The sequence below is a fragment of the Diplodia corticola genome (assembly GCF_001883845.1).
Source record: "Diplodia corticola strain CBS 112549 chromosome Unknown scaffold37, whole genome shotgun sequence".
In the NCBI taxonomy this organism is placed as follows: domain Eukaryota; kingdom Fungi; phylum Ascomycota; class Dothideomycetes; order Botryosphaeriales; family Botryosphaeriaceae; genus Diplodia; species Diplodia corticola.
In genome coordinates this window covers 580,050-592,314 of record NW_017971516.1, presented here as the reverse complement: position 1 = coordinate 592,314, position 12,265 = coordinate 580,050, and the positions used below count along the sequence as shown (strand labels likewise).

Sequence of the window (12,265 nt, the reverse complement as noted above, 5' to 3'; positions counted from 1 at the left end):
CGGCGGCGAGGAGGTTCTTTCGTCAATGAGGTAGTGGATTGTGTCCTTAATGCTCCATGGGGAGGGTGGAGAGGCGTGCCATCCTGCCAATTCTCTTGTCAGCCTGGCGAGCTATATACGTAGATCAGCCGGTAGTGGAGCTGCGTCTCGAATATCTGGCTCGTGGACGCATGTCGCTGGGGAGGATGAGGATGCGGCTCATTCGAGGTGAGGGAGCGGGCGCACCGGCGCCATGTCTGTTGAGCAATCTATCGAAGGCAATGGAACCGGCGCGACAGCGGCAGTGTCAGCCTCAGCGAGTGCAGTTTGCGGTGTGGTGGGTGACATTGCCAGGGAGTCAGCACCGTTGGGCGATGTCTGCGGTTTGGTGGGTGACCCGATGGACGGGCGCACCCACTGCTACTGAAAAGCATGACGAGCGCCACCAGCAGCCCAGGTGAAACCGGTTCACACTTCGGCGGGTGACCTTCAGCGGTGAGGTGGAGGAGTGTACGGGCTGGCAGTCAGCAAGTGACGGCGGTAGCTAAGCTCCCTCTTTAGCTGCATGCCCTCACCAACCCGCGTGACCACCTCAAGCTCACCCGTGTTTGTCTACAATTTCTTTGCTTAAGTAAGATTTCAATCGAGTCAACGAACGAGCTTAATAGTGTAAGGCGAGATAGTATAGTACTCGTAGCACGACACGCGTGGTGTCATCGCCGTCGAGCTTCCCAAACAATATCTAGGCAAGACAGAGTGACCTTGTAAGCTACCACCACAATAGAAAATTAGAAAACTAGATAGGCAGAACCTAGGATTCGAACTCTTAGTCTCGTATAAAAAAAAACAAGAAATGCCGCGGGGACTGTGACCCCATCGCCCCCGTTCCGACCTGAGCTAACTCTTGCAGTGACGACTCCGTGAAGGCCCCACACCCTCCGGAATAGGTTGCCGTTTGCTGATAAGGACAGTCACTCCCATAGTATATATACATCAGAATCAATATATCCCATACCGTTGACAATCTTAATCAAACAGGCCGGTCATACCGTAACAGGGCCACCATATCATGGCAGAGCAGACATACCGTCTCAACCTCGTCTTCACCCATCTGCCACCAGAACTGCAGCTATGTGGAAGGCAGCTTGTCACACCAGCCGCAATAATCCGCCGGTCGTTGGTCGATGTTAATGGCGTGCCTGAGGCACCGAGCCTAGATAATCCGTAGTCCCGGCCAATCCGTGCACCACCGCTTGCCGTTAGCTGCCAAAGTTTCCCGTACACCGTTCTCGCGCCTGTTTGGTCGACGTGGTTCTGAGTTCCCAATGCCTCAACGGAGTGTCGCTCACCTCGACTCTATTACTCAACCGCCAGACCGCCAGACCGCCAGCTACGGATCTCACCTTCGAAAACCTAAATCGGAAACAGCCGGCTGAGTTACGGTAATCTACCGATTGGTTCTACACGTCATTCGGTGCTCCTGTTCCCATCTTCTGCCAAGTCACAGGCAGCAGCCAAATCCCAGTTGGTGGGGGCCGTCTTACATGTCTCGATCGGAGCTAACCTCACTAAGAGTTTGCGCGACCCACTGTTTGTTCCTTCCGAGTTCCAAAACCAACAAGATCAACTGCCAAAACGTGTCACGTCGAGGGCCTTACATCTAGCATATAATCTTGGCTGCCCCTTCCATTGCTCGCCCAGAAGCACCACTCATCAAAAAAATGTCGACGCTAGCCTCAACCTTGCCTCCCCGTGACGACATAGACGCCACGCAAGTACCCTTTGTTCGAACTCACCTAGTATGTGCTGACACAAGACTCCAGATGGACGTACATTGAAGATGGTTTGAAGTACTTCATGACCGAGCCAGAAGAGAACGTGGATGCGAAGACACGCACAAATCGCTACATGGGCCTCACCTCGGCCATCTTCAACTATTGCAAATCTCCGCAGAAGGCTGATGGTAATACCAGACATATAGCAGCCCCGTACAGCCTTGTGTATCTGGTACTAACGTTTATGGCTGCAGACGCAAGTGGCGGGCTGATTTACGATAGACTGGACAGTTTCTTGAAGCAACACCTCGAAGGGTTGCGGCAAGCGGATATGTCCACGGACGAGTCATATCTTACCGCATTGCGCCGATTCAAGGCCACAGCCCGACGCCACCAACGCATATTCAATCACGTAGATCGCCATTATGTTGTTCGCATGATGGACGAGAAGAAAGAAGTGCACGACATCTATGCGTTGCACGTGGCCCGGTGGAACGAGTATATGGGTGTAAGAATGATGGAGGAATGGACTGACGAGAGATGATCATGTTTTGCGTGGGCGTGCTGGAGCTTTGGAATCACGCATAATCCATCTAATGAGGTCATTTTCTATTCTATGCACCGTATTTTAGCTCGTTCACGGCACATCTATCCAGTCATTGTCCGAATTTCCTATAATGTGAAACCGCAAGACCATCTCCATCAACAAGCCAAAGCACTCAAATCTCTCACCACCTCAGACCAACACCCCATGGTCACACCCTCCCAAACCCCTCCTCCGTCAACACCCTCCCACCCAGCAAATGCCCCAAGTGCGTCTGCGAATACACATGCCCCTTCCTCCTGATCCCAACCAGCGCATTCACAAACCCGACCGGACTCTCCCCAAACGGCGACTCCACCCTCCACCCCATTCGCCTCCTTCCCTCCTCGCCCACAAACCCATCCCTCCCGACCACCACCCCTTCCACCACCCCCTCCGCATCCGTCACGATGCCCAACCAATCCGCCACGACCTTGTACGCCGCCCACTCCTCGAAAAATAGACTCCCCCCAAACACCCCCAACTGCGCCGCCACCAGCGCGTCCGCCCTGTACGCCTCCGCCCCGTACGCCTCCGCCCCAGCCTCACCGCACACGTTGTAGTAATCCAGCCGCGAGAAGTCGCGCATCGCCCGCGACGTTTTCGGCGAATAGACGTGCAGCCGCACCGCCGTTGAGTTCCGCCGGATGGCGGGCAGCAGCGCGTCGGCCTCGAAGGGGCTGATGATGAGGAGGAGCGGCGCGTCAGCGTCAGAAGAGGACGCCATCCCGGGCTTGCGGGAGAGGATCCACTTGACGGGGCGGAGGAAGGCGTCGGCGAAAGAGCCGGGCGCGGTGGCGACGGTGCCAGCGAAGTCGGCGGTCGCGTACAGCAGCGCTTGCGCGGGGCCGGAAGTGGGCGGGAGGTGCGGGAAGGCGGTTGTGGAGCGGAGGGTGGCGAAGGCGGGTTGGATGGCGGCGGTGGGGGAGGCGCTGGCGGTGAGGGTGCCGGTGGCGGCGAAGGAGCGCACGGCGGGGTCGAGGGTGTGCGCGAAGGGCTCGGCTGGGGGCGGCAGCTGTAGCTCGCGCTCTTGTTCGACTTCGTGCGCGATTTCGCGTTCTTGCTCTTCCTGCAGGGACCAGTCGCGGCTGGGGCCTTGTTTGAAGGCGTGCCACTCGGATAGCAGGTGCTGGACGGTTGGGTCTCGGCGCGCCTCCGCGTCGGTGAGGCAGGCGCGGAAGACGGCTTCACCGGAGCCGCCGCCGTACATTTCTTGCAGAGTGCGACCCTCGGGCTCTTCCAGGCGGGAGCTGAAGTCGGCTGTGTTGGAGGGCGTCGAGGTCTCGCCTTGCAGGTATTGGGCACAGAGGCGCTTTCGGTGGCTGTGCTCCAGGCCCTGCATGATCCAGAGCGGTTTTATGGAGCTTGTTGCTTGGCACGTTTGCTCGAAGCTCCAGCGCAGGACGTCGAGCGAGTTCAGTTTGGCGTCTTGCTGCTTGTCTGAGAGGGCGAAGATCTCTTGATGCACCTCTGGGGGAGCAAAGAACACGAGGGACTGGTGACAGCCGAGCTGGCGCATCCGCATGCAAGCTATTGCTAGATTAGCGCGATGAGCATGGAAAGACTGTATTAGTGGAACTTACCTTGGACTAAGCGATCCTTCGTAGTCTTTGGCCCAAGTGTGACTGCGGCGCGGGCATGCGTTGGCATGCTGATATCCACGCCGCGGGTGTGCACCTCGTCCAGGTATATCAAACAGCTGTCGAGATTCTGGTGAAATCCGGAGCTCGATAGCCGTTCAACAAACCCTTGTCGGTCCACAACACGCTTCACATCGGCCTCGTCGAAGAATACCGCCGCGTCGGCGTTGGGAGAAAGTTGCAACCACTTCTTCGCTACATCTTCATTGTTCGCTTCAAGTACCTGAGCTCCGACGTCAATTAGAACCGTAACTGCAGGAGTTTGGGTGCAGAATAGCTCCAAGAGGCGTTCAGTGTTGAGCCGCTTGCCACTGATGTCTTTGGCCTCCAAATATTGTCGGTTCTCCCGCTGAAGGAGCATGTTCGCCACCATGGCGTTCGTGTGATGCAATTGCGGAAGATCATTCTGGTGGATAGATAGCGGCAGGAGGAACTTGTTGTCGTTGGTACCGCTGAAGCCTGTGCTTGGCTGCATCTCGGAAGGAATGTCCCACGCCGAGGTGGACAGCTTTGTAGGAAACTCTTTCCCCTCGTGCGGGAACACCACGGTCGTCATGAAGTAGTCGACAGCCGACTTGGAGAACCGAAGTTGCGGGAAGATGATGTCAGCCCATGAGCGTTCGTCCTCCAAGTTGATTCCGTGAAGACTCCGTATGGATAAGCTCGGGCAGTCCTGTGCCCAAAGTTCGTATTCGCTGGCTGGATCGGATTCGCGAAAGAGGTTGTCGAAGGCTTGCCTGAGTTGCGCGGAGGTCAACCCGTTATAGTAATAACTCAGACATGTGAGGACGATGGCGACGTCCGGGTGGCCGAATTCAGCACTGATTGATGGGACACCCTTCGCTCGGTATGGTACCGCCATCTTGCATCGCGAGAGATCGAGTCCGTAGTTGACGAGCCAACGTTTCTGCTGGAAGGAAAAGAGCAGGATGTTGTTGGCAATCAGCCCGCGAAGCAGATGCAAGTTTTTCCAACTCGATGAAGCCCAGAACTCCTGCTTCACCACCGTCAAGGTCTTTTCAGATACGGAACGATCCCGAATGAACTCCAGAACCGCCTTGCGCACCGCAACAGAACAGTGCGAAAGTGAGACACCCAACAGACTCCCTCGTCCGATCTCCTCGACGACGCGGTCCGATAAGATGAGGCCAACTTCAGGTTTGCGGAAAGTGATCACAGGGAAGCCTCGGCCCCGAAAATCCACCTCCACATCCTGAGACCCTTCGTCTTGCAAGCGGCAGGCTTGACGCGAAAAGAGTGCGAGGAGCCGCTGCGTCAGAACCCATCTGTCAGGCTGGCCGTCCATCATCCTCTGGTTGCCCATCGAGTACACCAACTGGAAGCGTGGGTCAAGAATTGCATCGCTCTCGTCAAGAACGTCGCGGCACGTGGCGCTGAGCCATTTCTCCAGGTCGATGATTTGCCATCCCAGTTGAGCTTCGGTCCGGAGGCGTTCGCGCCCCGTGAGCCGAAAAGACATCATGTGCTCTGGTAGAGTGACGACTACGCATTGGTCGGTTCGACATTGCTCAAAATGTGCGCGAAGCTGAGTGACCTGGGATGCCTCAAGTCGGTTCTCCCTGGTGAACGGTGCGTGAAAGATGCGGCGGTCAACCAATCCGCCTAGCCGTTGTGAAAGCAAATCTAGCGTTTGCCTGAGAAGAGGCTTGAGAACGACGAGCCTTCCAACAGTGACGCCGTTGGACAAAGCCGTCATCACCATCGGAACAATCACAGACGATTTTCCTTCGCCCATGTTGAGTTGCAAGACAGCGTTCCTTTGCTCGTCGGGTTGGATCATTTTCCGGGCCACTTTCGCCTGGATATCACGGATGGTCAAGTCATTTTCGATCTCAATGAGAAGCCAATCAGGATATTCAGCAGCGCTCCACGACTGATGACCTGACTCTTCCGCTTCCTTGTAGAACCCCAAGATGTCATTCCGGTGACGAAGGGTCAGTAGCCTTTCGAGTCTCTGGAGCGAGGACAGCAGCTGGCCGAATGAGATGAGGAAGTCTTGCCAATGGCCAGGTACCGATCTCCGACGATGCGCAGAAAGACATGCGAGCAATGATGCTGTATCGATGCGAGGCCATAATCCGACATGGTGCAAAACCGTATCCGAAAGCTCTTTGGGTCTCAATGTCAGGTTAGTTGAATAAAGTGCAGCAGAAACTTGCTTCTTTAGTCCAGCATGGTGATCAAGAAGCTCGTCATTGTGCAGCGGAATCGTCTCGGGGGTTTTGGGAAGGTTCGCCTGCTTTAGAGATGAAAGACTGGCGTCCAAATCCTTTGCGTATGCTGTACGAGTTGGTTCATCATCGTCCATCATGCTCTCTATTATTCCTCCCAGCTCTTCTAGGCCCGGCAAATGCTTTGCAGGCTGACTAGGCCGGCTGGCCTGAATTGGCAAAGGAATGATCGGTGGCTTTGGAGAAGTCCTCTGGCTGAGGAGGCCTATGAGGTCTGGTGCTAGAACGACCGATGCCCTTTCGCACGTCAGGTTTGATCTCTTCGGGAGTACCCGCAACGGTATGTCCACGGGTCCGGACCAAATCTTCCGAAGTTCAGACTCGACACCGGCAATGTGCATCATGAACTTTCGGTTGTCATTCCAGGATGTGAAATACCCCTCGCACTCGGTCATGGCTTCCGTGTGACGGGCTATGCTTCTCACCAGAGATAGAGGAACTCCGGGGACATCACAAGGCCAAAGTCCTAGAATGTGGTTGACGATCGATGGCACGTCCTGTTCCATCTTAATGCGGAACGCAGCAAGCCTGCCTTCCCATTCTTCATGAGATTCGTTTTTGGCTTTTACTGGTTCTGACATGTACTTTGAGACCGTGGAATGGAGTAGACTGTGATCAGGGAATACCCCAAAAGTGAGGTCGTACCTTGACTTCGCGGCTTGTATATCAGTGAACATTCCGGAACTGGCAATACCCAAAAGCGTCCGCACATCTGGCAAGGACTCGGCCTGTGCGAAGACGACCATTGCAAATAGGCGCACCAGTTTATACTGGTCGATTGAGCGGTCACATCCTCGACAAAGCTCGTACAGCGAGCCCCATTTTCGGCCAACAGGGAACTCCAGGAGGTCGCTGCAAGTCAGTTCGGATAGATCCAACTTCTGATTGTAGCCTTCAATCTGTCCCCATTGTTTCACCCTCGAAGCAAGGTCCCGAGCAACGTCAGTCTTTTTTGGCCATAGCCGAACCAAAGAGGCGACCTCGTACACTCGGCGAGCTTCAGCGCTATCGCCATTTCCATCTCTCGCAACGTACACAGTGTCGCACCTCTCTTTTTCTCCCAGGTGCGTGTTACGAAGACAGGAGTTGCGATTGGCTGCCCTCAGTAGAAGGACCGGGTCACCGCGGCTTTCTAAGATCAGTACAGGGCTCGGTCCTGTCTCCAGCATATCGAGTTGGGATGCGTAGCCCACCAGATCCTCAACCAAGGAGTGGAAATCTTCGTGCTGCGCCAGTTCACCCAAAGCTGACTGAAATTCGACCTCTTGCATTTTGCGTAGGTCTCTTGGGTAGAAGAACCGCGAAGGAGTCAGCTCTGCAATCATGTTGAGCAACGGGACGACTTCCTCATTAATGGATGCTGAAGTCCTCAGAGATTGTTCTCGCAGGATCCGTAAGGCTTCTTGAGTGCCGGTATGGCCACTGAGTGGGTCAGACATCACCCAGCCAGTTACCGCATGCAGGTAGGCCAGAAACAGCTTGCTAAGAGCACCTTGCTGGCTTCGTAGACGTGACAATCTGATGTCGACCTGATATTGCATGAAGGGTAATTTTGACGCATAGCCGAGTTGAATTGTAACTCGGCTGTGGTCACTGGACCTGGAAACTGAGACCGGACCGTACGGTATAACAACGCTTCTGTGTGGGATGTTGGGATGTAAGTCCATGTTCCGAAGGATGAGCTTGTTCCGCAATCCGAACAAACATCCGATGCTTTGATCGGGCTCGACGATTCCGCGGAGTTGTTTCGATTCTAGGCGTCCGTCATCGTTTACCGTGAACGTCAACCGCATCCGTGGTATCTCGGCCTCGATCCCACCAGACGTGGAGTGGATGATGATGTTGTGACGATACTCCAAGGCTTGGAGGATATTGAGGACTGCTTTTCCCAGCTTAGAGTCTCCGTCCACCAGTCTTTTGTTACCAATTTCCAGATACGAGCTCCCGTTTCCTTCAAACTGGAGTCTCCACGTCCTTTCGGGAATATCCCAGGGTGATTTCAGGGGCCGGAACTCGATCTCGCCGCTTCGCAAATCCATCCAATGGATGAAGCCGTCGGTCAGGCATCTAGGCAGATCGAGCTTCAATACCTCATGGGGTATAAGCCGAAGATGGCGTTCCCCGACAACTGCCTTGATGAGAAGCTCTCCATGCCTCATCGCCAGATGGACCTATAAATTTGTTAAACGCATGTATGCCCTTTCAGCTAACCGACATACTTGGTGTCCATTGATCGACTTAAGTGCCGTGTATTCCATGCACGGTAGCTGGGACCGAGTAACATTCAAGATGCGCTACGACATTAGTGGAAAGTACATGAATGAGGAAGATAGGTGGTTAGACTCACGGAATCGAACACCCTACTGTACAGTGGGGCACTCATGTACTCCAATGGCAGTCTACCAACGCGTCGTCCATCTAACAAGAGCGTCCCCGATAGGACATCATAGTGACAAAATTGCACGACACCGCTCGGTTGTAGTGTTCGAGAGCAGGCCATCCACCGGCCCCTTTTGCCTGCCACCAACTTCCAATTTAAATGAAGACCGGTCACTTCATAAGCGTTCTTGATCCCATCATTGATACCAGATCCTGAAACACTTATCAGATCCCTAAGGCGAGAGGAAACACGACGTGAGAGCTTCTTGTCTAGGAGAACGGATTGTCGGATTTCAGTGGAGGCATTCTGCTGGTAAGCTGAATAATTGTCGTTGAGGTAAATGGCAGACTCGACAAAGTCGGCGACATCGGATTGATCGGCCAAAACCAAGTCGGTGCGGCCATGGTCTGTATCGTACGTCATGCGACAGGTCAGGGCGGACTGGCAAAGAAACACTCTCATCCGTCCACTCTCAGCCTCTGTCTTGCATTTCTCAACGTTGCTGGAAATGTCTCGACACCAACGGAGAGCTACTTTACGAACTCCTCGAAGCAATTGCATAGCCAGTGCTGCAGTCGATGGGTCTACGCTAAGAGTCAAGGTCCGAAGCCCCAACAAGGCGATAGTAGCGAGTCGGCTTTGTTCTCTCCAGTTCGATGTGATATTCGAAAGATGACCATCCAGAAGGTTGATTAGCCGAGCACAGAAATTGGGATCCGCAAAAGGTATGTGGGCTTCTCTGAGGACTGTATGCTTAGCACGCGATCCCGCTTGCAGGGCTGCTTGCCGAATGAGTACATGGACCTCTGCAGCATTGAAAGACAAGTCTGCTGATCCCAGCTCCCGTATGATATTCAGCCACTGGATGCGTTCCCCTGCCCGCAGCGAGCTGAAGGCTAGGAACTCGTGAGAAGTGATTCCAGGGTGGCATTTTTGTTGCGCCGCTAGGCTTTCGTTCGGCGTCCGAGAGGTGCTGTTCACAAAGTCCTGCAAATTAGAGTACGGTCCGCTGGGTAATAACGAGATGCAATGCTGGTCAAAGCTTGGTGGTGACATCTGATCCATCACCCAGCAATTGAGTTTGCTGCTATCGACTAGCCCATACCGCAAGCCGTTATTGACTGCGATTTTCTCAAAAGTGACGGGGAAGGCATGGTCTCTGTAGTGAGATTTGAGGAAGGACTTCGCCTGAGAGGCAATCGTGATTGTCCGGCCTCTTACATTAGATGCATGTGGGATCAAAGGGCCATACTCTTGAAGCGGTTGCAGGACAGGACGCCCATGTGAATATGTTGTACGCCCGAGGTCCTGGATGATGAGCCACGTAGCATCTCGCCAAGCAGAAAAGCCAGCAGGGCAATCGAGCTCGAAGACGGCAGCTCGAGCCTGTACTTCATCCGCTGGCAGTGGCCACTCATCCACGTTGATACGCATCTTATGAGCTTTCTTTTCCTTCGAGCATTTTGGGCAACCGTTTTTGCAGTAAGGCTGTCCTCTCTTGTTGATGTCTTGTGTGTGTTCCATGCGCGAAGCTTCGTGCAACAGCACCCTGTGATGCTCTGATCTGTCCATCCACTCTGAACGCTTGCGAACTCTTCTTTCAGATGCCTCATCGTTGATTTTCTTGCGCATGGCTTGATGCGGCTGAGATTGCGCATAGAACTGGAAGCAGAATGACCGCTCAGACAATTGGCCCAGGATGGATGGATTGCTCGGATCCCATTCTTTCCAACGCTTCGCAAGATGATTCTCTATGCGATCTAGGCACTTCATCTGATGAATCTGAGGAAGCAGAAGTGGATTAGCGATTCCCGGGATTGCGGGGCCAAACTTCCGCATTAGCGGATATAGCTGCAAGCAAATTGTATCCAGAGCTTTCCAAATCTCCAGAGCGGCCAGTAGCATGACGGAAAGCGATCGAGGGTTGTCCTTGTATTCTTCGCGAGCGATCTCCACATAGGTACGCATCACATTGAGTAACGAGTCGCAGTCCGTCTCAGTACCGTTCCTACAACTCGTCCATGAGTGAAGGTCGTTCATGACCCATACTTCGAAGTCGGTGAGAAGGAAGAGGTTATGAGTTGAGTCTGAAGCCCTTCTCAGCTGAGGCAAGCCATCCTCCTTGAACGCTAAGCGGGGCCCAGATTCCAAGGGAACGTTGGAAGGCTCTGGCTTTTCATCATGGCCTAGTGCAACAGATCGAAGGTAGTCGCGGCTGTTGGCCAAACGAAGAGTGCAATCATCGATGGTGGCTTCCGTGGGCAAGCTCGGGATTGACGGCGATTCCTGCGTCTGGAACTTTGACCAGGAAGAATCTAGTTTGGCGTGAACATTTGCCACGGCAAGCCGCACTGCATCTCCCACAAACGGAAAGGCATCGTCTCGGAGCTTCGCAAGGCGTCGTGCAGCCTTTGTAGCAGCTATCATCTTCACGTCAGCATCAACAGGGTCGGTGATGATGTTGTTGCAAAGCCTGGCAACGAAAAACGCCATGAAGTTCTTGTACTGAATGCGGACTTCCTCTGCGGTGCATGTGTGTGACAGCAGTATCTGAATGCTAACACGGGCAACGAGCCATAGAGGAGAGCGTCTCCAGGGCAGCCTGCTATGACTCCAGTTAACGTCATCGCGGACATGCTTGACAATGTCTGGACTCTGGCAAGAATGTCCCCAGGCACTCAGAATAGCCATGAGCGCCTCTGTGACGAGCCTGGGATTGGCAGTCTCGCGTTCCTCTGTTACGGCGGAGCTGGCCTTCTTCCTGGTGTGCATGGAGGATTCAACAGACTCGACACTCATCTGTAGCACCATTGCTGCTAGTTCGTCAACGAAAGCGCTGTCATGGAGGAGATGGCTTCGGAAGATGACGGTTTGGCCAGGGAATCTCCAAGTCAGGCGGTCAGAGGATCCCATGACATGTTCAGATTGAGCCGAGGCTTCGAATGCATGCGCCATGACGGACTCAGCGTCTGGACGAAACAGCAAGAGGCCGGCATTCTGAGCCTTGACGTGAATGATTGTAGCATCTAAGAACACGTGAGTCAGCTTTGTCTTCACGATGCGCAACAAGAAGAGCAAGTCGACATACCAGCAGGCTCGAGACGGCGAAGTGCTGAGCTTAGGGAAGCCTCGTCGTCGGTGCAGCCGTTGGCCAGGTGCTGAAGTGCACAGCAGACTGGCTTCCATTTGACATGAAGGCCGGGTGCGCACTCTGCAAGAAAGTTCTCCAGAGTGTCGTTCAGTAGTTGTATCAACAGTTGTTCCCCACTTCGCTCTGTGTCCAAGTCTTCTTCATGTTGAGGCAGTTTCGCCGGGAAGATGACATGGTTGATCAGAAAGCCGGAAGCATCTCGGCTGGATGCCATGTTGATGGGAGTTTCGGCTGCTTGGGTTAGAGTTGTAGAGGAAATAAGGCGCAGCTAGAAGCTCGGAAACGGCGCCATAGTACAAAGGAAACCATGGCTGAAACAGCGCATGACACTCGGCTGACTTACACTCTCTCTCTGCATCCAGACCGACAAGCGACGAGCTCAAGCTCAAGGTGGTGGACAGAAGGCGTGGACTCAAGCTGAATGGGTGACTATCGTGATTGCGCTAGGTGAGGTAACGATTTTGTAGATGCGTGCACTTGTTTGCCGGTGAGCGCAAGACTTGTT

At 54.0% G+C, this 12,265-nt stretch overlaps 2 protein-coding genes across 2 annotated transcripts; one reads left to right on the top strand and one right to left on the bottom strand.

The window, feature by feature from the left end:
* Nucleotides 1-1,700: 1,700 nt before the first annotated feature.
* On the top strand, nucleotides 1,701-2,298 carry BKCO1_37000178 (uncharacterized protein; the record flags this gene model as incomplete). Its single annotated transcript, XM_020275061.1, has 3 exons — nucleotides 1,701-1,778; nucleotides 1,831-1,942; nucleotides 2,009-2,298. The coding sequence occupies 3 exons, from the start codon at nucleotides 1,701-1,703 to the stop codon at nucleotides 2,296-2,298; spliced, it is 480 nt and encodes a 159-aa protein (XP_020128812.1).
* A 211-nt stretch (nucleotides 2,299-2,509) lies between these two features.
* BKCO1_37000177 (uncharacterized protein) lies at nucleotides 2,510-11,974 on the bottom strand (the record flags this gene model as incomplete). Its single annotated transcript, XM_020275060.1, has 5 exons — nucleotides 2,510-3,867; nucleotides 3,921-8,400; nucleotides 8,449-8,523; nucleotides 8,577-11,635; nucleotides 11,698-11,974. The coding sequence occupies 5 exons, from the start codon at nucleotides 11,972-11,974 to the stop codon at nucleotides 2,510-2,512; spliced, it is 9,249 nt and encodes a 3,082-aa protein (XP_020128809.1).
* Between the last annotated feature and the right edge of the window lie 291 nt (nucleotides 11,975-12,265).